The sequence below is a fragment of the Danio rerio genome, chromosome 7, assembly GCF_049306965.1.
Source record: "Danio rerio strain Tuebingen ecotype United States chromosome 7, GRCz12tu, whole genome shotgun sequence".
Classification (NCBI taxonomy): domain Eukaryota; kingdom Metazoa; phylum Chordata; class Actinopteri; order Cypriniformes; family Danionidae; genus Danio; species Danio rerio.
This window is the reverse complement of record NC_133182.1, coordinates 50,428,297-50,451,464: the sequence shown is the minus strand read 5'-3', so window position 1 is coordinate 50,451,464 and position 23,168 is coordinate 50,428,297. Positions and strand designations below refer to the sequence as shown.

Sequence of the window (23,168 nt, the reverse complement as noted above, 5' to 3'; positions counted from 1 at the left end):
TGTTCTTTCTTGCTGAGCAACCCTCTCTCTCCCTTTCTCTCTCTTTCTCTGTCTGTCTTTCACTGCTTGGCTGACTCTCGCTCCATGTCCCTCGTTAGCTCTAACACACTGTAACGAAACACAATTACTGTTAAGGGGGGAAGAAAAGGGGCCGTGACGGGCAAGATAAAGAAACTTGTGCTGGCAAGCCGCGCTGAAGAGGCATTAGTGAGCCAATGTTTCTGTCCCATTCAGCACGCCGCGCACACCACCACACACTCCAAAACACACACACATACTGCTATCACACACACATTATACTAACAATGTGAAAATGTGAGGAAAAACAGAGAGTTAGCTCAAAGATTCCTATTAAGTAAAAGTGACACTCAAAATTAAGTAAAAGTTTTAGCTCTTTGAAAAATATTTTAAAGAAGAACATTTATTATTTAAATGACTTAAATTACTACTGTTACTAGAATTAAAAATACTTATTGAGAAAAAGTGACACTCAAAAGTTATTACTTAATTTTAATTAAGTAATCTAATTAATTTTAATTTATTATTAACATTTTAAGTTTTTGGAAAAATATAAAAATATTTACAATTGTTAAATTAAAAATATAGTTTAAATTAGAATTATTTAACCCCCTTTGATTTTATTCATATTTCCTAAATTACGTTTAACAGACCAAGGAAATTTTTACAGTATGTCTGATAATATTTTTTCTTCTGGAAAAAGTCTTGTTTGTTTTATTTCGACTAGAATAAAAGCAGTTTTTTATTTTAAAAAAGCATTTTAAGGTCAATATTATTAGCCCCTTTATTTTTGATAATCTACAGAACAAACCATCGTTATACAATAACTTGCCTAATTACCCGAACCTGCCTAGTTAACCTAATTATCCTAGTTAAGCAAATCTTCTCTCTGTTAAAAAAATGGAGAAAAAATAAACAGGGGAGCTAACAATTCAGGAGGGCTAATGACCAACCTCTTAAAAATGAGATGTTACGAAACACCAACATGGTTCGGCTAAATATCAACTTCAATATAAACGCCCCTGGGAGTGAGTAAGGTATTTGTTTTTGTCCTAAATGTTTTACTTCAGCTCTCTAGACAATTTTAAGGCAATCGGTTTCCTAATATAGTAATGTGAACACTATAAGAAGTTAACAAAACTAATTATTTTGAGTCAGCCGTACTGAAGTTTACTTTATTAAGAAGTTGTAAATACAAACTGTTTTAAGTTTTGTTCATCTAAAATTAATACCATAATTAGAAATTTGTAGGCAATCGTTTTCCTTACTTCTTCTAAGTAAGGTCAACTTAAAACATTTTACAGTGCACTGGAGTCTGGAGGAGCAGATTTAATTTACTGTATGTCCTTTATACAGAAAAGCTGTAAAAAAACCTAATAATTAAGATCTAATGGAAACTTTTACCTTTTTAACTTTACTTTTATTTTTAAAAAGTGAATACAATTTGCATAATTATAAAAATGAAGTCAACTTAACAGTTACAAGTTATAATGGGTTTATTTACTTTTTTTTTTTTTTTTTTTGTAAAGTCAACTTGTTGCTTTTAAGACAATTGGTTTTACTAATCACTTTTCCAGTGTGGGTTACATTCAATGGATTTGTGATAGGACAACAAGAAGGACTTAAGTTAGCTTATAATACTCTAAGAAATATTGAGTTATTTATTTAACCCAATGGTTAAGTTACAAATATTTGGTGATTTGTTGGGTTATTTTTTTAACCTTTATTGAATTATCTATTAATAACTCAACCAGTTGGGTTAAATATTTGGTGCTTTATTGGGTTAGTTTTAACCTTTATTGGGTTGTTTATTTAATAACTCAAATTTCAACAGTCAACTGATTTATCTGACACAGAACAGCTGTATTATTATGCATATGTAATGTTGTTTTTGTGTTATAAAGTTTTTTCAAGCTTTGACACAATATTGTTATTTCTTTATTAAATTACCTCTCTGTGTCGTGTTTTTATATGTGTTTCACCAGCACTCTTAATTATTAATGACAAAAACGCACACTTTATAGCCGATCTATGGATAAAAAATAAAACATTTAGGTGTCTGGAAGTGTACTGGAAATGTAATGGAAATGAAGCATATTTTTGCAAACTGCATGTTTTTATTTACACAGCCATAATTATAAAATTTAAACACTCAAAAAACATTGGGTTAACCCAACAGGTAACCCAGTGATGGGTTGGTTTGGCACCAACCTGATGTTGGGTTATTTAAACCCAATCCATTGAGTTGTTATGGTTAACCCAACAATTTGGGTTACAAAAATGACAAATTTGTTGGGTTATTTTGCCTGTATGTATATATATATATATATATATATATATATATATATATATATATATATAATTTTTATTTTATTTTTTTTTATTGATATTGGGTTGATGTCTCTGCTGGGTCCGAAAGGTGAGACAACAACAACAATATTGCATTAGAGCTTGAATATACTTTATGATGCAAAAACAACATTATGCGCAAACATTAATACAGCTGTTCTGTTTCAGTTAAATCAGCTGACTGGTGAAATGTAAAAATTTTAAATAAATAACCCAATAAAGGGTAAAAAATTCCCAACAAAGCACCAAATATTGTTACATTCACCATTTGGTTAAATAAATAACCCAATGTTTTTCGAGTGTGTAATAATAGCAAAAGTAATCCCAGGAACATTTAATCAAAATAAATTAATGCATTGGGTTAAAAATACCATAGTTGGGAAGGTGCTATAACAACCGATAGTTGAGTTATATGTTGGATTTTTTAACCCATGTATTTTAACTGAGTAAATTTTACAAATTAAAGTGGATTGAAGATAAATCAGTTGAGTTGTCCCTAAAAAAACTCAGGAATGATGTTGTTTCAGCTCAATTGAAATAAGCAGTTTAAACAAACAGTAAATGTAATTCTTTCAATGTAGAAATATATGTACACAATCTATCCACATTTTAAAAAAAAATCTGTGAAATTGCCAGCACAGAGATTATTGCTCTGCAAAACAAGAGTGTTTCTAACAAAAGTCAGTGTTGCACTCTTTAGCCCAGAAGCCCATTACTACTAGGGCCGCTTGTCAATCAGGCTATTGTTGGCGTGTGTAGAGCCGCAGACAATGGCTCTTTGTCTCCGCAGCAGTGTAGACGGCCTGGCTTGGCCTCCGCCACTAGAAGTCCTTCTCTGTTTACTGAGAATAAATCAATCTTTTCAGCCCGGGTCTCCTTTGGTAAACCTCACACCACAGCCCTACAAGACTGCAACAGCAGATACGTGCGAGTACAAATAGGCACTTTCAGACGCACCTGCGTTCGCTTTGATTTCATCTTTATACCTGCATCGCTCTGGACTGGAGTTTATTTTCTTTGATCTAGGCAGCTGCGAAAGACGCCTTTGTATTTCATATGAAATGGCGACTATGAAAGTTTTATACTAAAAGGGCTTATTCAAGACACTTGAAGGGGTTTCAGTTGACAGCAATTCCGTTGTTTGTTGCACCACACTTCACTGTGCTACAAACAATTGTAATGCTTAATAGCTGAGAGAAAGAGACACAGATATTGATATATACAGTTGAAGTTGGAATTAATAGTACCCCCCCATGTTTTTTTTCTTTCTTAAATATTTCCCATATAAAGTTTAACAGAGCAAAGGAATTTTCACAGTATGTCTGAAAATATTTTTTCTTCTGGAGAAAGTCATCGGCTACAATAAAAGCTATTTTTTATTTTTTGTGAACCATTTCAAGGTCAATATTTTTACCCCCTTTAAGCAAATTTTTCTTAGTCTACAGAACAAACCATTAATATACCCTAACCTGCCTAGCCAACCTAATTAACCTAGCTTTTAAATGTCACTTTAAGCTGTTTAGAAGTGTCTTGAAAAATATCTAGTCAAATATTATTTACTGTCATCATGGCAAAGAGAAAATAAATCAGTTATTGGAAACGAGTAATTAAAACTATTATGTTTAGAAATGTGTTGAAAAAATCTTCTCTCCGTTGAACAGAAATTTGGGGAAAATAAACAGGCAGGCTAATACTTTTTAATTTTCCAAATGATTTGAGACATAAAATGCACATCATTTTTTATAATTTCCATATATTTTTATTTGTTTATTTATTTTCTCCAGGTTTGATTTATTTTACAATTATTTCATGAGACATGCAAAAATTGTAATAAAACATTACATATTGTGTTCAGGTTATTGGGGACTTTGGGTATGTGTCAAATATACTTTTTGTAAAATGTTATATGAGCAATTCCAGCATCATGGGTGTGACGTTTGCAGTAAAATCTCCAAACATAAATTCATATAGAAAGCATACAATATGTTAACATCATACTGAAATTTCAGTTTATGTTTTTACAAAACAGCCAACCACGGAGTTTTGGGAGCAAAAATATATTAATCAGTAAACATTCTTCATACTTTAAATGAGAAAAATAAAGCTGTGTTATGGATGTGACCAAAAAAGTTTGCTGCATACAACATAATTTGTAGAAATTCTGTGAATTAAAAACCCAAAAGAAACAATGTTAATCAAGAGGAGATGAGTTTGCTCACTATAGAAGAAACATGATTTATTTTATTTACAATTTTTGCATTTATGAGGAAAAAGCTTGTTTATGGATGTGACATCTTTCCGTTATGGATGTGACAGATGTGAAATTGGCATTTGTGTGACTTTGGTAAATCAAATATAATAGTTTGAGAACATTGACAGATGCAGTTTTGAGTATTTTTACAGTACTGTGAAATACAAGTCTACACACACACACACACACACACACACACACACACACACACACACACACACACACACACACACACACACATACACACACACACACAATCACACACACACATCCACCTAGAAAGGTGTAAAAAAAAAACCTAGAAAGGGGTTTGCTATTTGCCATGGCAAGGTTGACATTTGCATGGCATTGGTCATTCCTTGTTTTTGTTTTACTTTTTAAAAGTGCTTGCAATCCTAATATTTTTACTTGATACCAAAACAAAATCTAAACAAAAAAGACATTTTGCTACTATTCCCAGTAACACTCATAACACTTTTGGGTCTGTTCTTTCTTTCTTTCTTTCTTTCTTTCTTTCTTTCTTTCTTTCTTTCTTTCTTTCTTTCTTTCTTTCTTTCTTTCTTTCTTTCAATAAAAATAGCTTTTTATTGCTTTTTTATTGGTATAAATATGTACATAGCAGCATTAAAAAAAACTTGGCTAATTTTAGGACATTCACAGAGATAAACAGAATAGCTTTCATAACTTTGAAAGAACATTGCACTAAAAAAAACGTTTAATGTACATTGTATAAATACCTGAAGATTAACGTTTGTAATATTGGCTTATCAAGATACACAGGTTTTTATTTTTTATTTAATCATTTTTTTATTCATTTATCTTTTTATTTTGGGGTGCACGGGGGCGCAGTGGGTAGCAAGTTCGCCTCACAGCAAAAACGTTGCTAGTTCGAGCCTCAGCTGGGTCAGTTGGCGATTCTGTGTTTAGTTTGCATGTTTTCGTGGGTGCTCCGTTTTCCCCCCATGTCTAAAGACATGTCGTATAGGTGAATTGGGTAAACTAAATTGTGCGTAGTGTATGTGTGTGAATGTATGTATGGATGTTTCCCAGTGATGGGTTGCAGCTGGAAGGGCATCCGCTGAGTAAAACATGTGCTGGATGAGTTGGCAGTTCATTCCACTGTGGCGACCACAGATTAATAAAGGGACTAAGCTGAAAAAAATGAATGAATGTATTTTTTTTCATTTATTCTTGAATCTTTATTTTTCTTTATTGGGTTAATAATTTTTTTTAAAATTATTATTATTTCATCTTTTCTTTCTTGGATAAATGTAATTTCATTTTGTTTAGAGGGTAGGGTGGTCCTTTTGTAAAACTTCTGTAATCTGTAAAATTACTTTGTTATATCTTTAAAACTTTAATAAACAGATAAAAAAGATGTTTGCTCAACGTTTGTGCAAACTTCTTATTTAAAATGAGCTGAAACAACACATTTTTTTTTAGGGGGACAACTTAGTTATTAATTATTATTCTTAAATTTGTAAAAAGACATAACTTAACTTAATCCCTTCATGTTGTGTCAACACAAATCGATTTTTGTGAAACCCAGCATTTTTTACAGTGTAACCAAAGTTCTGAGATTATCACTTCAGGCTGCGGAGAGTGTGTAGGTAGTGTTGATATCCTCCAGTGTGTGTGTGTGTGTGTGTGCACTCATGTGTGTATGTGAGGAGCCCAGCGGTCAGAGAGATGTTTCTGTGGCATTGTTCTTCCCCCTCCCCCAATGCAGCCCAACTGTTTCAGCTGCAGGCACGAGGAGGCTTTTGTGCCTCTCCCACCTCTTGAGTTAACAGCCTGGGCCAAAGGTCAGAGCAGGACTAATGTCCTAAGGGAGCGGAGAAGAGCGGAGAGGAGAGAAGAGGAGGGAAGAAAACATAAGCGGAGAGCAGAAGAGATGCACGACGACGTTGTGGTTCTGGCCTCTTCGCATCTCCACCCTGCTCTGCTGGACATAAACAAATAAACATGCGCACACACCCACACCGAGCAGCAGAAGAAAGACAGAGCGGGAGGGAGGGAGAGAGAGAGAGAGAGAGAAGAGCCAGCTGTTGCCATTGCATCTCAGTGTGAGGCGAATGAAAGCTCATTAAACTTCAAAGATCAAATGAGAGCTTGTAGTGACAAGGCTCCTTTGTAGAGGAGATGCAATATGTCTCAGAAGCGTGAGGATTTAGAAAGGAATCATACTTAAGGCTCTCCAAAAAATGATACCTAGCTAATTAAAAATTCAAATCTCTTTTAAGTTGCTGCGGGGGAAAACACCTACATTTTTCTGGATGATTAGATTAATCTCAGCATACAAGCAACGATTGTAAGAGTGCTGAGATTATTGTAATCGCTACTTCAGCTTCAGCTTTAGCTTTATCAAGGTCAATGTAAATACACAAGATCAGCGCAAGCGAAAACCAATTCTTGACTATAACATCTCCCCGTTTGTGCATTAAAATGATTATTTTTTTCTGTGTTTGACTTCCTACATCACATTTGTTTGTATTTGTGATACACATTGTCAAATCTGAAATAGTGTGCTTTTGCTAAAGAAAGAAATGTGAACTTTGAACTGACAGAAGAAGGGTTTGGTGTACAAAAACACCTCCACTGCCCTCTTGTGGTTCTCAAAATAAATCAAAGTTCGAGCTGGGGGAAAAAATCTGAACTCCTTTTGTATTTTGAAATCATTTAGAGTTTAAGGGTCATGACACACCAAACTCAAAACAAAGAACTTGTGGCAGTGAAATCCTACTATGTTGCCTGAGGGCTGTGACACACTAAGTCGACTGTCGGGTGTTGGCCAATGTTGGGCTGTTTTTGAGTGTCTTTTGGGAGAGTTTTTGCAGTGTGTTACACACATCAAATCTAGTTGGGATAACATCTTTGAGAGTTCATTTAATTCAGTATGTTAAATCAGCAATAGGGCTGATTTAGTGATACAGGTAGCTCTCATTGAATGACCATAAGCATGAAAGTTCACCCACAGTCGACAGAAGGCTGTTCCAATATTACACCTTAACTGTGCATTTAAATACACAAAAATGTTCATCATATGGAAGTAATTATGTAAATTAAAAGTAAGTAAATTATAGTAGTATATATACTATATATATAAATACAGTTGAAGTCAGAATTATAAACCTCCCTCAATTATTAGCCACCCTGTTTATTCTTTCCCCCAATTTCTGTTTAACGGAGAGAAGATTTTTTTTCAACACACTTCTAAACATAATACTTTTAATAACTCAGTTATTTTTAATAGCTACAGTTAATTAAAAGCTTGTCCAAAGTGATGCCTTCAAATAGTTTTTTAAAATATTCAACAGAGCCCAGACTTCTCAGTGCTAAAGCGAGAGAGAGTTTTGGAGCCACAACACAGAAGGCACGGCTACCTTTTATTTTAAGACATGCTCTGGAAAAAGACAAGATGTCTTGGCCAGAAGACCTTAGAGACTGCAGAGCTGTATATGTAATAAGCAGAATCTTAAAAATGAACTCTTAAAACTAATAAAAATCCAACGAAGAGTCTTAAGCACAGGAGTAATGTGCGACCACCTACAGGTGTTGGTTAAAAGCCATGCAGCTGCATTCTGCACAACTTGTAATCGCTCCATAGGTGATTTGTTCAGACAAGTGTGCAGAACATTACAATAATCCCACTGTGAGGAGATAAAGGCATGATCAAGCATCTCCATCTCTTCTTTCGAAATCTTATTTCAAATTTTTGCCATGTTTCTAAGATGTAAAAAACATGTGTGAACAGACTTAACAGAGCTCTGTGACACCCAGATTTCTAATGTCACTGCAATTAGAGGATAACACACCTACAAAAACTTGCCTAATCTTTGGGGTGACACTATCGGGAAAAAAATCAATACCTCAGTTTTTTTAGGACTTTTCAGTCTATTTATTTAAAAAGAGCTAATTCAGAGTTTTTCAACTAGTTCGGCTAGTTTTTGTTCAATCTTTGTTCAATCTAGTCTTATGTTCAATCCACTTAAATGTTAAACTTGATTTGTTTTAGTGAACAGGAAGGAATTGTGTGGAGCCCTGTATTTTTATAGTTTGCAAAAACGCAGGGTTCCACACAATTCATTCATGTTCGCCAACACAAATCTATTTAGTTATTTTTTAATTTTTAAGTTAAGAAATTTAAATGAATTGAACATAAAACAATGAAGTTGTCTAAAAAAAAATCAAGTATTGTGTTGTTTCAGCTTAGTTTTTGAGAGTAGCAATGATAAGACATAAAATAACATAAGAGGAAACGCACAAATTAAACAGAAGAGGGCCTAACACAGAATATGGAGACACACCACAGAACAGAGGAACAGAGTCTGACATATGAGTTCCTATGGGCACAGAAAATCTCAGGAGGACAACCAATCCAGAGCTGTCCCAGTAATGCCCTTAAAAGAATGCAGTCTCTTAATCAAAGTGCAGTGATCAACAGTATCAAAGCTGCACTAAGCTCCAACAAAACAGGCACAGAACAGTCATCTACATCGGCAGCAATTAAAATATCATTTGAGACCCTGAGGAGGGCAGCTTCTCTTGAATAGTGTATATCAAAAATAATATTAATAAATTTATCAAGGATAATATGAGCCGGTGACATGGTGGCGCAGTAGGTAGTGCTGTCGCCTCACAACAAGAAGGTCACTGGTTCAAGTCCTGGCTAAGCCAATTGACATTTATATGTGGAGTTAGCATGTTCTTCTCATGTTCCCATGTTTCCCCAAATGTCAAAAAAACATGCTCTATAGGTGAATTGGATGAACTCAATTGGCTGTAGTGTATGAGTATGAGTGTGTGTGGATGGTTCACAGTGATGGGTTGCAGCTGCAAGGGCATACGCCGTATAAAACGTATGCTGGATAAGTTGGTGGTTCATTCCGCTATGGCGACTCCAGATGAATAAAGCGACCAAGCCGAAGCAAAATGACTGAATCCAAAACAGCATTAACAGATTTAAGAAAGTGGTCAACATAATTAGTCTTCAAATAAGCAAATACAGCTTGGTTTACAGTTTTCTGTACATCTGAAGAGTTCTGATACAAAACCTCTAAGATGAGTGTCATCTTAAACTTTCTTCTAAAATGTATTTCCAAATATTGCCATTTAAATTTCTCTCCAATTAAAGAAATCTCTTACACAGATTTCAATATGATCAATTGACTGAAAAAAAACTCTGTGAGTTTTCAGTATTGCAGATGGACCATGAGGTTGGTGGGTTGGTAACTTCACTATTGTGACATATTTCTAACTCAAACAATACTGAATAGAGGGCTGGGTTTTGTTTTAGCACTGTTCCAGTCCAACTCTTTCTCACAGGAAACTAATGGTTGAGAAGAGTTGTTGAAGGGACAGTTCGTCCAAAAAATGACTCACTATTTACTCACCCTCATGTGGTTCCAAATTTTATGAGTTTCTTTCTTCTTCTTAATGGGCACCTATGATGAAAATCATCTTTTGTAAGCTGTTTGGACAGTGCTGTGTGTAGGTATAGTGTCATATTAGCCTGATATGACCTGATATGAAGACAATAAGTCTCTGTTTTTTTTTTAAATTTCCTGACATTAAAATAGGATCCAAATCCCTCACATTTTGAGGTCCACCGCAACATGACGTTAGAGTGCGGCCCAAACCCCCCCTTCTACCCCCACCAAATGGATTGACAGCCACATATTACATGTCTCCATAGTAACGGGTATACTCATATCAATAAGACAGAACGTGCGCAAAACAACTGGGATTAAAAGATCTGTTCAGCTCTCTGTGATCATCAAATTTGATCAAGAATGAGTTTTACAAGTTTAAAACTTTTTAAAACAGTGCATGTTTGTAAGAAATTACAGCAATTTTACCGTCTTTACTACACTTTCACCACAGCCACATGTCAGTACAATTATGAAAGAAAATGCTTCAATCCCAGTTTGTGGACGTTAAATCAGGTTTAACACAACAGATATCCATACAGCTGTAGATATTAATGTGTATCCTGTCACATTTGAAGTGTAAAGTTAAACGCATGAGCTGTGTGTCCTCGCTGTGTGTGTGTCTGTGTGAACTTTGTAACGACATTGTGTGTGACTCATTGTTCTCATTTACTCATTAACTCCACTTCCAAGACATCAAATAATCATTGGGAAAGTTCTTGCTGTAGTATTTCTCACAGACGTTATGTGAGATCTGCTTCCTTCATGTATGTCACTATGCTGTTTATCTGACGCAGCCAAGGTGGAGATTGAGGCAAACTTTGATAGGCACATGGGAATGGTGGGCGTGCAGAACTAGCCAAGGCACAGGCCACAAAAACAGCTACATTGTGTTTAGAGCAAAAAATCCAATATTCTGAAAGCTATAATAAATAATCTTATGAGTGTTTTGAGCTGAAACTTTTCAGACACATTCTGGAGACAAATAAGACTTATTTTAAATCAAAAGGGGTAAAATAGGTGCCTTTAAAACAAAAGAAGACATTTTGAAGAAAGATGTAACCGCTGAATTCCAAAGGAAAAAGTCATATGCAAGTCAATGCTTACAGGTTTCAAGCTTTATTCAAAATATCCTCTTTTGTATTCAACAGAAGAAAGAAAGTCCAACAAGTCTAGAACAAGTAAAAGATGACAGAATTGTTAGTTTTGGGAGAACTATCCCTTAAAAGACATTCTGCATATTCATTAAATAGCAAAGGCAGATTTTCAGTAGGCAAATGATTTTTTTCTGTATATTAACAGATATTAATATATATATATATATATATATATATATATATATATATATATATATATATATATATATATATATATATATATATATATATATATATATATATATATATATATTAATAATACTAATATTAACAGATTAGTTGTTCACCACAAGAAAAGAATCATAAGCTACCAAAGTAAATTCTGCTTTCATAAGGATCCCACCAGAACTAGAAAACTGCACTTTAGGGAATCTAATGGACTGTGTATACCTCTAACAGAGGCATGCTTCATTAGATTATTCAGAGACAGGCTTGCTTCATTGCCTGCATAAGTAAATGGTTTGTAGTATACACAGGCTCTGCGTTGTTCCACATGCTGAACAGCTAATGGGGCAAAGAGATTCTGATAATGACCCCCTCTCCGGCAAAACATGGCCCGCAACATAACCACTTTTCATGGGAATGCTTTGGGGCCCTGAAACATACAGCGTGCTGTTCCTCTAGCCACGTATTCACTTGTGGTGGGTGGCCCTGGACAGCTGAGATCTGTTGGCGCATACGTGTTAAAAGTGATTTAAAGATTTGAGCTGGTGATCCAGTGATTGCAGAGATTAGCGCCATGATTACAATCAATTTACATTTAAAGATGCAATATTGTAAGTGTGAACTGCAAGAGAACGTTAACGCTGACGCAAATAAGCTAACACTTTTCTTAATTGGCCAACCACTAGATTTTCACATGGTATGTCATCCGCAACACTTCTGAAGGAGTAGTAATTCTGAAACTTACTGAAACTTCTGTAATTGACTGTCTGCTGTCTACAGTTGGTGGATAAACTCAGATAGATAAATGCTAGGTTCTTACTCACTGAGACACATGAGCGACTGGAATGAGCACAATCTCTCGCTCCGGCTCAGTCTCCATATCATCTGCAATGCTGCTGCTCCTCTGAAGCGTGGGCCGAGATGAGACCTCGAAAACCCCAGGCTTCGTGGCTACAGACACACAAAAACGCACACATCATTTCAGATTGAGAGAGTCCTGTCTTTCCTATGGGGTTTCTGTAACATTGAATCAGCATTATTTTGACTTCCCACCTGGAGGTGTGGAGAACTGGAACGAGGACAGAGAGTTCCAGGACGGCGCTCGTTCTGTGAGGAGAGAGATACAGATCACTGCTTTTGTATGGTGCATTTCTAATCAAACAGTGTGTGTTTTTTATGCACTGTATAACTGTATTGTAAAAAAATAAAGGGTTGTTGATGTGAAGTTGCATTTCCACTGAAACACGAGACACAAAATTGAATAGAATTTATCAACCCAGACTCATTCTGATTACGTACCCCTATATACAATTATGGAGATCGCGAAATACGTCCCAGGAGCTACGTTATTTTGCAGTTATTGTTTTCACAAATCCACCAGAGTCACCCCAACCCCCACCCCCCCTTTCCCAAACCCAACCAATAGTGCTTTAAAAAGCACCTATTAACCTGCCCACCGCATTCTCTAAACCCAAACGCAGTGTTTTAAAAAGCAATCCAAAAAAAGAAAAGCCCTTGCCTGATTTTTACCAAGTTTTCAGATTTTACCACACTCTCACCCTGTTATTTACTTGTTTATTTTGTTTTTTGGCTTCTGTTTTTGTCTTACCGGCTTTCTGGAACCGTTCTTTGCCGGACTTGAACCCTGTTGTCATGGTCAACTCCTCTCTGTTTCTCAAGTCTGCTGTGGTACATGGCGGGCTACTGAACAAACTGGTAACAGTGGGCAAGCCATCCATACGGAGGTAAATGGTCAGCTGGTAAGCGAGAAAAGGTATTGCATCATACCGCCCTGTGTCATTCGTTTTAAAGGCGAAATGCAGCCATATGTACCTCTAGCTACATAATTTGCAATCTCCAGCAATGTAAATAGGGCTACGTTATCAGAATGAGCCTATGTTGGAATGATTAGTGTCACCATTTAAAATGAAGTTATAAAAACTGCTAAGCATTTTTGAGCCAAATCTCCAAACTGTCCTATAATGTGACTGTCTCATGCAATAAGTTTAACAAATTAAAGCTTTAATAAAAAATAAAAGCAAAGTAAAATTATTAATAAATACCCCAAGATTATTTTACAAGTGGCTGTTTTAGTAAATGGCAATAATTATTTTTTCATCCATATATTTCTAAAATCTTACAAACTTTTTTTTTATTGTTTAACACTTAAAACCCTGTCCTTTGGTATGACACTATTTGTCACGATCACCAGAGATCTAACTCTAACAGATTGCTGGAGAACATTCACTTTCTTTCTGACTACAATTCTGACACAATATGAACTACAACTCCCTTCAGGCACCACACTCACACACCAGTTCCAGTTCTCCATTGATTACACACACACAGTTGGAAGCTGCTCAAGACTGATTACACAGACTATATAAATTACTCACTGTGACAGTCTTGTTTGGTTACCCTGCAACATTACGAAGCATTCTTCTAGTCTAGTCTTTCCATTTCTGACCCTTGCCTTGTTTTTATTATTTACGTTGTCTGCCGCCTGCATTGACCATTTTCCTGTGACCTGACTACGCTTCTGAATTTGCCTGTATGTACTCGTTTACCCTTGTGTTTGATTATACCTGTACGACTTCTCTTTAATAAAGCTGCACGTGGATCATCAACTCCATTGTCAGTGTCGGTATGTTACATTATTAATTTTAAATCAGCATTTCCATGGAAAACTAATTAATTGAATGACCCCATTCAAGACAATGTGACTTAAGGGCCCTGTGAAGCCCATGACCTGCACCTGTTAAGGTTTGTCTCTGACATTTCACATAGTTTTCATGACGTTTTTGGAACCATAATAAGTTTAAGTTTTGTCCTTTGGTGTAACATTTTTTTTATTTTTAAAAAAGTCTGACAAGTCATGGAGAACGGAAATATTGCCCATAATTCCAAATAAAAAATACAGCACTGTATTGAGCTAAGCAACTTTCGTGTCATTTTTAGTTTATTATTGAGAGTAGTTTTTCTTAATTGTTTGTTATGTCAAACCATAGGGCATTTTTACGTTACAAATCAGGAAAAGTAAAAAGAAAAGAGAGTTATTTATGTAACCCCTTACATATTCCTAAATAACAGACTTCAAACTGCATAAATGACAAATTTTTCTTCAAAAATGTTTTAACTATTTGACAACGACCCATATTCAGATATAAAAGATGAATGAATTATAAATAGAGTCATTTGGAATGAAAGATAGCGAGTGAGTTAAGACAAAGACGGTTTTAGTAACAGAGTCTAACTGGAGCTCACCATATCTTCTGGTTGTGTTTGTCCCATCTGAGATGACTGAGAGAGGAAATGAAGGATAGCAAAGCACTTCAAGAGCATGAAAGGTGAAAAAACAGAAATAGCAGAAGAAAAGATTGACAGTGTTCTAGTTGGTTGTTGGAAATACCTGACTGTTGAAGACTGGTCAGTGTCTCTTGCCTGCTGTCCCTCCCATCATCAAAGGAGTCATAGGTTATGGAAGGTACTGCAGGAGAATTCTGCCCGTTATTCCGGTCACTAATCTTCATTTTCCTCCTCATCTTCACCTTTATTTAGAACAAGCAAACAACATAAATAAATACAATTTTAATTTATGTACAGTTGAAGTCGAAGGCAAAATCCTCCTGTGAAATTTAAATTCTTTTTTCAAATATTTTCGAAAAGCTGTTTAACATAGAGATTTTTTCCAACACATTTTTAAACAATAGTTAATAAATAATTTTTAATAACTTAGTTATTTTCTCTTTAATGAAGTCATTGAACAACAGTGGTTTGTTCTGTAGCTTATTAAAAAGAAACCATTTCATAAGATGGCTAATAAAATTGGCCTTTTATATTTGTAAAAAACAACAAATCTGTCCACACTAGCCCTGAGTTTTCAAGAATCAGTGTACGAGGTTACATAAATAAATTTATTAATTTATATTTGAACTTAGCCAAAACACGATACTTGAGAACAAGGAATAGATTCAAAAGACCATTAGATAGAGAAAGATGAATTAAATATCATTCATTCATTCATTCATTTTCTTGTCGGCTTAGTCCCTTTATTAATCCGGGGTCGCCACAGCGGAATGAGCCACCAACGTATCCAGCAAGTTTTTTTTTTTCTACGCAGCGTTTAACAATTATAGTCAAATGAGATCCAGCAGTATATGCTTGATGAACAATCCGTTGTGCACTACACTCACCTGGGGAGGTGTGCTTAAAGCACCCAGTGACTGCCTGGAGCTTAGACGTGCTCATACGCTGCAGTGCATGTCAGAGTGTGTGTGTGTGGTCATTTAATGTGTGTTTTCTGCAGTATAGTGTGGATGGAGATCTTTTCAGAAACACTAGGTGAAACGCCAGTGTGGACGTGGATCATTTTCATTCAAAAACACAGCTTTAAAACTAAAACGTATTCATGTAAACTGGACCTAAAACTTGTTTTGTTTGGATCTTGTCCAGTTGTTACATCTTTTAGAGATGTAATTTCTTTTGTTCGTTAAGATTTTTACATCAACTGAGTTGTTTGTGGTTTATGGTTAAAAAAAAATTTAAACACTGAGAAAATCTTTTTTTAAAGTTGTTTATATGAAGTGCTTAGCAATGCACTTTAACTGTTAATTTTTTTAAAATATATTTACAGTAGTAAATTATGATATATTTTTATGGAAGATGATACTTTATACTTTACTTCAAATTCTAATATTTTTGGCATAAAATAAAAAATAATTCTGAGTTCAGTTCCCAAATAACGACATAACTTGTGGCTGAACTATCATAGTACGATGCACCATTTGGGAAAGAACAATGTAATTGGCCTTTTATATTAAAAAACAAAATTGTAAAAACAACAAATAGCTTTTATTACAGCCAATCTAGAAATAAGACATTCATCAGAAGAAATAATATTATAGGAAATAATGTAAAAATTTTCTTTACTGCATTAAACATTTGGATATATTAAAACTTTTGGAAAAAAGAATTAAAATTTCACTGGAGAACTTATCATTTTGCCTTTAACTGTATATGTAGTGTACATATATGTGTGAAAACAGTTTGTTCTTGTAGATTTATGCAGGCATCTCAGAATAGTTTGGTAGCCTACCTTTAATTTAGGGCTAGACCCTGAACTGCTGAGATTTCGTTTCACAAATAACTTGTATGTGGCAGAATCAGGGTTCAGCAAGGCGAAACACCTCCAGGACGCCTTCAGCATGAGAACAGAAGAAACAAGGTCTGACCTTCCTCATAAATGACAAATAATAATCAATTTAACATCTATAAACCACAAGGAGGGACACCTGTATGAGACTCGCAGCTGCAGGAATTTGCCTGTTGAAATGTTTTTGTCTCTGTTTCTGCTGTACCTTCAGAGCAAAACCGGAGCCCAGGATTCCCTGTGGGGAAATACTATCATTCTTCCCATACACTGGCCTGCTGTGCGAGGAACAATTGTTCTGGCTATTAAATCTCTGTTACTTACTGCAGGGAGGGCAAAAAAGGAGATAGCGAAGACAGAGAAACATGATGCAATAGTCTTTCCTATCCAAGTCTGAGGAACCTTGTCTCCGTAGCCAATAGTGGTTACTGTTACCTGCAGAAAAGACATTGACACACAACACCCTTTACTCAACATGATCCAATTCATGGCTGTATGCCTTCAATTATCCACCTCAAAGGCATTGTGTCTATGAAAGGTGTAGGTGGAGATGGACGTACCACACCCCACCACAGAGCATCGGCGTAGCTGCCAAACCCAGAGTTGCCGTGGTCATCCACCGCATCCTTCTCTGCCAGATACACAAAGTAGGAGGAGAAGATGAGCCCCAGGAATCCGATATAGAGAGTTGTGATCAGTTCCTGGAAAGAGGAAACATTCACTAAAAGTTTTCTTGCAGAAAAGTCTTAAAAAGCAAGATTCTTTAACTTTTGATGCATAAAAATATGAATAGAATAGCTCTAAATAGCTCTGAATTGCAACACAAACAAACATGGTGGTCATCTATCAACTAATGTTTTGCATATGGTGAATAAAAAGGAAATATAACAAATACGTATACATTAATCAAGCAAGACAAGCTCAATGAAAATAAAAAATATTAGGTGATATATATTTTTAAAATGGCGACGCAGTGGTGCAGTAGGTAGTGCCTAGGCACATATGGCGTTTCTGTGTGGAGTTTGCATGTTCTCCCTGCGTTTGCGTGGGTTTCCTCCGGGTGCTCCGGTTTCCCCCACAGTCCAAAGACATGCAGTACAGGTGAATTGGGTAAGCTAAATTAACTGTAGTGTGTGTGTGTGTGTGTGTGTGTGTGTGTGTGTGTGTGTGTGTGTGGATGTTTCTCAGAGATGGGTTGCGGCTAGAGGGGTATGCTCTGCGTAAAGACATGCTGGATAAGTTGGCGGTTCGTTCTATTGTGGCGAACCCGGATTAATAAAGGGACTAAGCCGACAAGAAAATGAATGAATAAATATTTTTAAAATACAGAAGTATAAATAGTGCAAGTAGAGTGTTTTTACTGAAAGTCCGAAAAGAAACGATGCACTTCAAAAATATTTAGATGATGCATTAAAATCTGTAAATATGTGGTTCAATGGTGCTTTTGGACTCTAATAGTAAGTTCATACTCTGGACAGTTAAGAGCATAGTGTAATACTAATGTACAGTTAGGTCCAAAAATATTGGGACATCAGCACAATTCAAACATTTGTGGCTCTATACACGAACACAATGGATTTAAAATGGAACGAACAAGAAGTGCTTTAACTGCAAACTGTCAGCTTTAATTTGAGGGTATATAGGCTGCAATTGACTGCAAAAGATTTGCAACCAAGTATTAAAAAGTGAAACTTTGATTTATGATTATTATTCTCTCCCATTACTTTTGGTCCCTTAACAAGTGGGAAGCACATATGCAAACTGTTGTAATTCCTACACTGTTCACCCGATTTGGATGTATATACCCTCAAATTAAAGCTGATAGTCTGCAGTTAAAGCACATCTTGTTCATTTCAGTACAGATCAATTGTGTTGGTGTATTGAAATTGTGTTGATGTTCCAATATTTTTGGACCTGACAGTATATAGTGCATATTTTTGGGAGAATAGTGACTCAGTCAAGCTTCATCATGAAATGCTATCTTTGCCTATGGTCTAAAATATGGGATATTGCTTTTGCAGATACACTCTGAATTATTTAAAGTCTAGACATAAAAGAGAATAGGGCTTCACTGCTATATTTTTGCTTCATTTGAAATGGCTCATAAGAGTCATTTCTCAATAAACTTTAATACATGTGGTACATTTTTTTAGGCTGAGCCCACAAGGACAGCTCATTATTTACTGTTATGCAGTATTTGACATATGATTCAGACTGTATGCTTACTGAAATATCAACAATGGCACTTTATTTTACAGTCCTGTTTCTTCACAGTCATCACAAAAACTGGAAAATAACTAGTAACTAACTCTAAACCTAACCCCGAACCTAATCTTTACAGCTTCTAAGCCAAGTGCAATTCAAGTACATATATTGTAAAATAAAGGGCTTCCTTTTTTTGTTGTACTGCTAAAGATTCCACCAGGTTAAAAGTGTGTGCAGGAAACACTGAGACTAAATTTGGTACTTTAATAATTTAAATCCTTTACCACAACACAGTGACATCTCAATACTTTGTACAAATACAAACCTCCAAGAAGACACAAAAAAAATAGCAAGCACGTATGAAATATTTGACCCAGAATTTGGTAATAACTTGCCATTGAAAGAGTGTGAATTCTAACTGAAACCCTGCAGTGTAAACAGACCGCTGATCAGTGTAATTGGTCCTTTTCATAAACTGCAAACACACATTTCCATGAGAAAAGAATAAATCAATTCTCTATTGACATAAATGCTTAATTATGAAGAGTTTTCACACTGGAGCATAACGTGCGGCTTTCATCACTTCCTGATGATGCTGCAAATGCAACCTCGAAATGTTCTGTGGGGGAGATTAGTTCTCTGGGAACTAGGCTTGCATGAGGCCTAGTTCCTATTCTGTAACTAGCCTATTATCAGGGGCGGACTGGCCATCTGGCAGACTGGGCACTTTCCCGGTGGGCCGACGTACTTTTTGGGCCGGGCTGATCATCGTCTTATGATCTTATCGTCCCATAAAAGGCTTAGCAGCCTATTGTTTTTTTCTGCCTTATTAATTGACGCTGCTGTGATCTGTGACTCTCTGAAAGATGCTTTTTTTCCCCCCCGGACAGACAGACCGGGTCGGCCCATGTGACACTCTGCAGCCCATTGGCTCATTTCTGTATTGACATTGGGGATGGCCCAATCACAAACTCCTATTTTGGGCTCTGTATGAGCGTGCGTCGTCTGTGTTTATTTGTCAAAATAGTCGAGAGTCAGAGAGAAGAAATGCAAGGGAGGCGCAGAGAAATCGCGGGAAATACACCGGCGTTTCATTTTGCAGTTCTGAAAAGTTCTCCGGTCATTCTAGTCACGGCTAAAAACGCAAATCACGTGACCACACACTAATAATAAATAAATAAATATGCAGAGTGAAGATGACGCTCATATAAGTATGCAGCTACACGAGGCTGTTTAGTGTCTGTTAATCACAATATCAAAATGAAACAAATTTGACTTATATTATGTCTTCATTGTTTAGATAGTGAAACAGCAAGCAGGATGAGGTGAAAGAGGATAAAATGTAACACTGTTCCCTTTGAAGATTTACCCATGCATCAGCAGGCAGTTTTTGTTATGTTTATTATTGAATATAGGTTGAGTGAATAGTGTATTGAATAAGCTAAATTGGCCGTAGTGTATGAGTGTGTGTGAATGAGTGTGTATGGGTGATTTCCAATATTGGGTTGGGGCTGGAAATGCATCTGCTGCATAAAACATGCTGGAATAGTTGGCAGTTCATTCCACTGCGGCAACCCCCTGATAAATAAGGGACATATGCGAAGAAAAATGATTGAATAGTGTATTTTTTAGAACTCAACAAATATCTTCATGGACAGTATACAGAAATGAAATTGAGATTAAAGTTTGTATTTATTTATTTCATATATATGGCTTTTGTGTTTTATAAAATATGATTTGATTAAAATACTGGACGTGCATAGATAGATAGCATTTTGATTGAATGTAGTGGGCCACTGTGGCCCAAAATGCCAGGGCCGATTTTTTGCCCCAGTCCAGCCCTGCCTATTATTATTAAGAATGTAGTGCACTGTAATGAATTACAAATCCAAAACACATCGTCTTCACCTGTCGATGTATAAACACTACTGATCCAAGCAACCGCCATGTTCCACCTTGTCGATCCACATGCAGCATTCGCAGAATTTGAAGGAAGCGGACTCCTCTGTAAACAATATCAGCAAGACTTACAACAGTGCAAGAGAATCACTTTAATTTTTGCACATAGTATTAACAATAAACATAGTAAGCAATGGTTTAAATTCAGAAGAGTAGTTTTTTGCACTTTAATATATCCGATAGAATTGACATACATAAAAATAAAAAAAAAGAGTGATCTGGTCGCCAATGGATTACTATGTACAGTTGAAGTCAGAATTAATAGCCCCCCTTTTAATTTTTTTCTTTTTAAAATATGTTTAACAGAGCAAGGATATTTTCACAGTATGTCTGATAATATTTTATCTTCTAGAGAAAGTCTTATTTGTTTTATTTCAGCTAGAAAAAAAGCAGTTCTTAATTTGCAGATTTGTGTCATGGGCAAGGCATCTTTCTGCACAGTGACTCTAGCTTCGTTGCTAAATGGCTAACAAGGATTTTATTGAGATATTAACTCTGCTTTATGTGCTTTAGGAATGCTGAAAAACAGCATATATTTGTTCTGCGCTGTGCCTAAGTCCACTAGATCCTTTCAGAGGTGCACCCAGCTCTGTGAGTTCATCATCTCCTCCAGAAACTACACCTGGATGATGGAGTCTTTTAGCAGTGCTTTAGACTGAGCCAAGCCCAGTTTGATGAGCTGTTATCTGGTGTCAGAAACAGGATTTCCCCATAGGACACCAACAACAGGTACTACATCATAATCATGCCCCTATAAAAGCAAGCTCCTGATTGGTTAACGCAGCGCAACTGTCCCCTCAAATCAGATTTTCCAACTCAAGCAGTTCGCAAAAAACACGTCGTTCGTGCCACCTCAGTCATGCGAAACACGACGCAGGATGTCTATTCTTGTCTTTGGATTGACTTAACATGTAAATCAATCACACTTGCTGCTTTATCCACGTCTGGTGTGAACACAGCATCACAATTAAATACTTTAATTTCACACCACCTGTAAAATCAAAAACTCTATACTGAACTGATTTGGCAGACTAGACAGACAGTAGTTAAACTTGCGAAACGTAGATTTAAAGTTAAAAAAAAAGGTAAACAGAAAGGTCTAAAAGGGCACAACAGAGATTTAGTACCAGGTATAACTGAGAATGTGACTCCATCTATTTTTGATCAAAAAGATCAAAACCCATTTTATACCAGGTGTAAACAGGGCCTGATTAACACAGTACCACAATGTATAAAGAGACCACAGTGACTTATTTGTTATATTAACCTTACCTGACAGCAGAGGTAGCAAATACCTGGCCATTAGAGCCAAATGCCAATACTATAATAGAAGCCACCACCACAATCAGGTCTAGAACAAAAACAAAAGAAATGTAAACACGTCCATAGTAACAACACAATCTAGTTAGGCTTTGTAAACACATCCCAAAAAGTGAAAGTGATTTCATTGTAGACACTCACCAATAACAGAAATTGGCTTTCGGGCAAAGCGAAGCCTGCCCAGAATTCCCACATATTTACTCCGGCATCCAGCTGACCACAGACGGACCACGTACTCCACACCAAAGAACATTACCAGCACTAATTCCTGCAGAATGAAAGAGACAGACACATTGTGCTTACACAAAAGGGCACTAAAGGCATATATTAGTGATATTATGCGCTCGTGACAATGAGAAATTATTGTAAGTGAGACATAACGTGAGATTTATTTGAACAAAACAGTGTGAGGATAAAGAACTAATTGATTCGACTTTGACATCATGTAAAATGCTGTGTTATAATAGAGCGCTGTAAGTATAGAGAGGTCATTTATTTGAGCGATGAGACGTCTGCTTTGAGAATGGATTTAATAACACAGCTTTATTATGTGGGCAATGTGAAAGGCTGTCATTGTAGAGCTCGGCAGCTAGATATCTAGATATTTCTCATGAGGAATAGTATTGCCTTTTTGAAATATTTATGAGGTATACCCAGAACAAAATCCTCCAGTGTGCGCTGTGCACCTATTGCTGAAATCCCATGAACAGACACATAATGAACGCTCTGTTGACAAGATTTTGATTTTTGAATAAATGAACAGAAGAATAGCGTTGGTGCTCCACAAGGCTGTGTATTGTCATCGGTTCTGTTTTCCATTTACACGAATGCATTTCACAAAGTGAATCGGTTACATATTTTCAGTTTGTTGAAGATAATTTTGCATTAATCAAAAGGAGTAGTACTCGTAAAGGTACAGCTTGGAAAATAAGTATTGAACATGTCATGTTTTTTTCCATGAATAATATTTCTAAAGAAGCTGATGATATTGGATTGAACCAGATTTTGGTAAAAACCCAAACAATAAACACATATACATAAAAAAACAAAAAAAAAAATCTGAAAACTACAGTGTGTTACAACAATGGATTGACACACTGAATAAGTACTGAACAACCAAAACACAGTATCTGTTCAACAGAGTGTAAAAATCTTGGTTCTGTGGG

The 23,168-nt window shown here is 35.9% G+C and overlaps 2 protein-coding genes across 9 annotated transcripts in view; both read right to left on the bottom strand.

The window, feature by feature from the left end:
* Positions 1–23,168, bottom strand: part of acana (aggrecan a) — a 904,300-nt gene that overhangs the window by 174,040 nt on the left and 707,092 nt on the right. The gene's annotated exons all lie outside the window — the stretch shown is intronic.
* Positions 1–23,168, bottom strand: part of kcnq1.1 (potassium voltage-gated channel, KQT-like subfamily, member 1.1) — a 102,732-nt gene that overhangs the window by 44,252 nt on the left and 35,312 nt on the right. For 4 of the 7 annotated variants that reach the window (XM_073906663.1, XM_005166469.6, XM_073906665.1 and 1 more), the window contains 10 exons: positions 22,144–22,270; positions 21,955–22,033; positions 20,632–20,728; positions 17,079–17,219; positions 16,843–16,953; positions 16,661–16,756; positions 16,465–16,566; positions 14,779–14,917; positions 12,423–12,476; positions 12,194–12,320 (listed from right to left, as the gene is read on the bottom strand). In XM_073906663.1, coding sequence (XP_073762764.1) covers positions 12,194–12,320; positions 12,423–12,476; positions 14,779–14,917; positions 16,465–16,566; positions 16,661–16,756; positions 16,843–16,953; positions 17,079–17,219; positions 20,632–20,728; positions 21,955–22,033; positions 22,144–22,270 — 1,073 coding nt within the window. Of the gene's footprint in view, positions 1–12,193; positions 12,321–12,422; positions 12,477–14,633; positions 14,670–14,778; positions 14,918–16,464; positions 16,567–16,660; positions 16,757–16,842; positions 16,954–17,078; positions 17,220–20,631; positions 20,729–21,954; positions 22,034–22,143; positions 22,271–23,168 lie in introns of all 7 variants that reach the window. The other 3 variants (XM_073906662.1, NM_001123242.2, XM_073906664.1) reach the window with 1 other exon arrangement.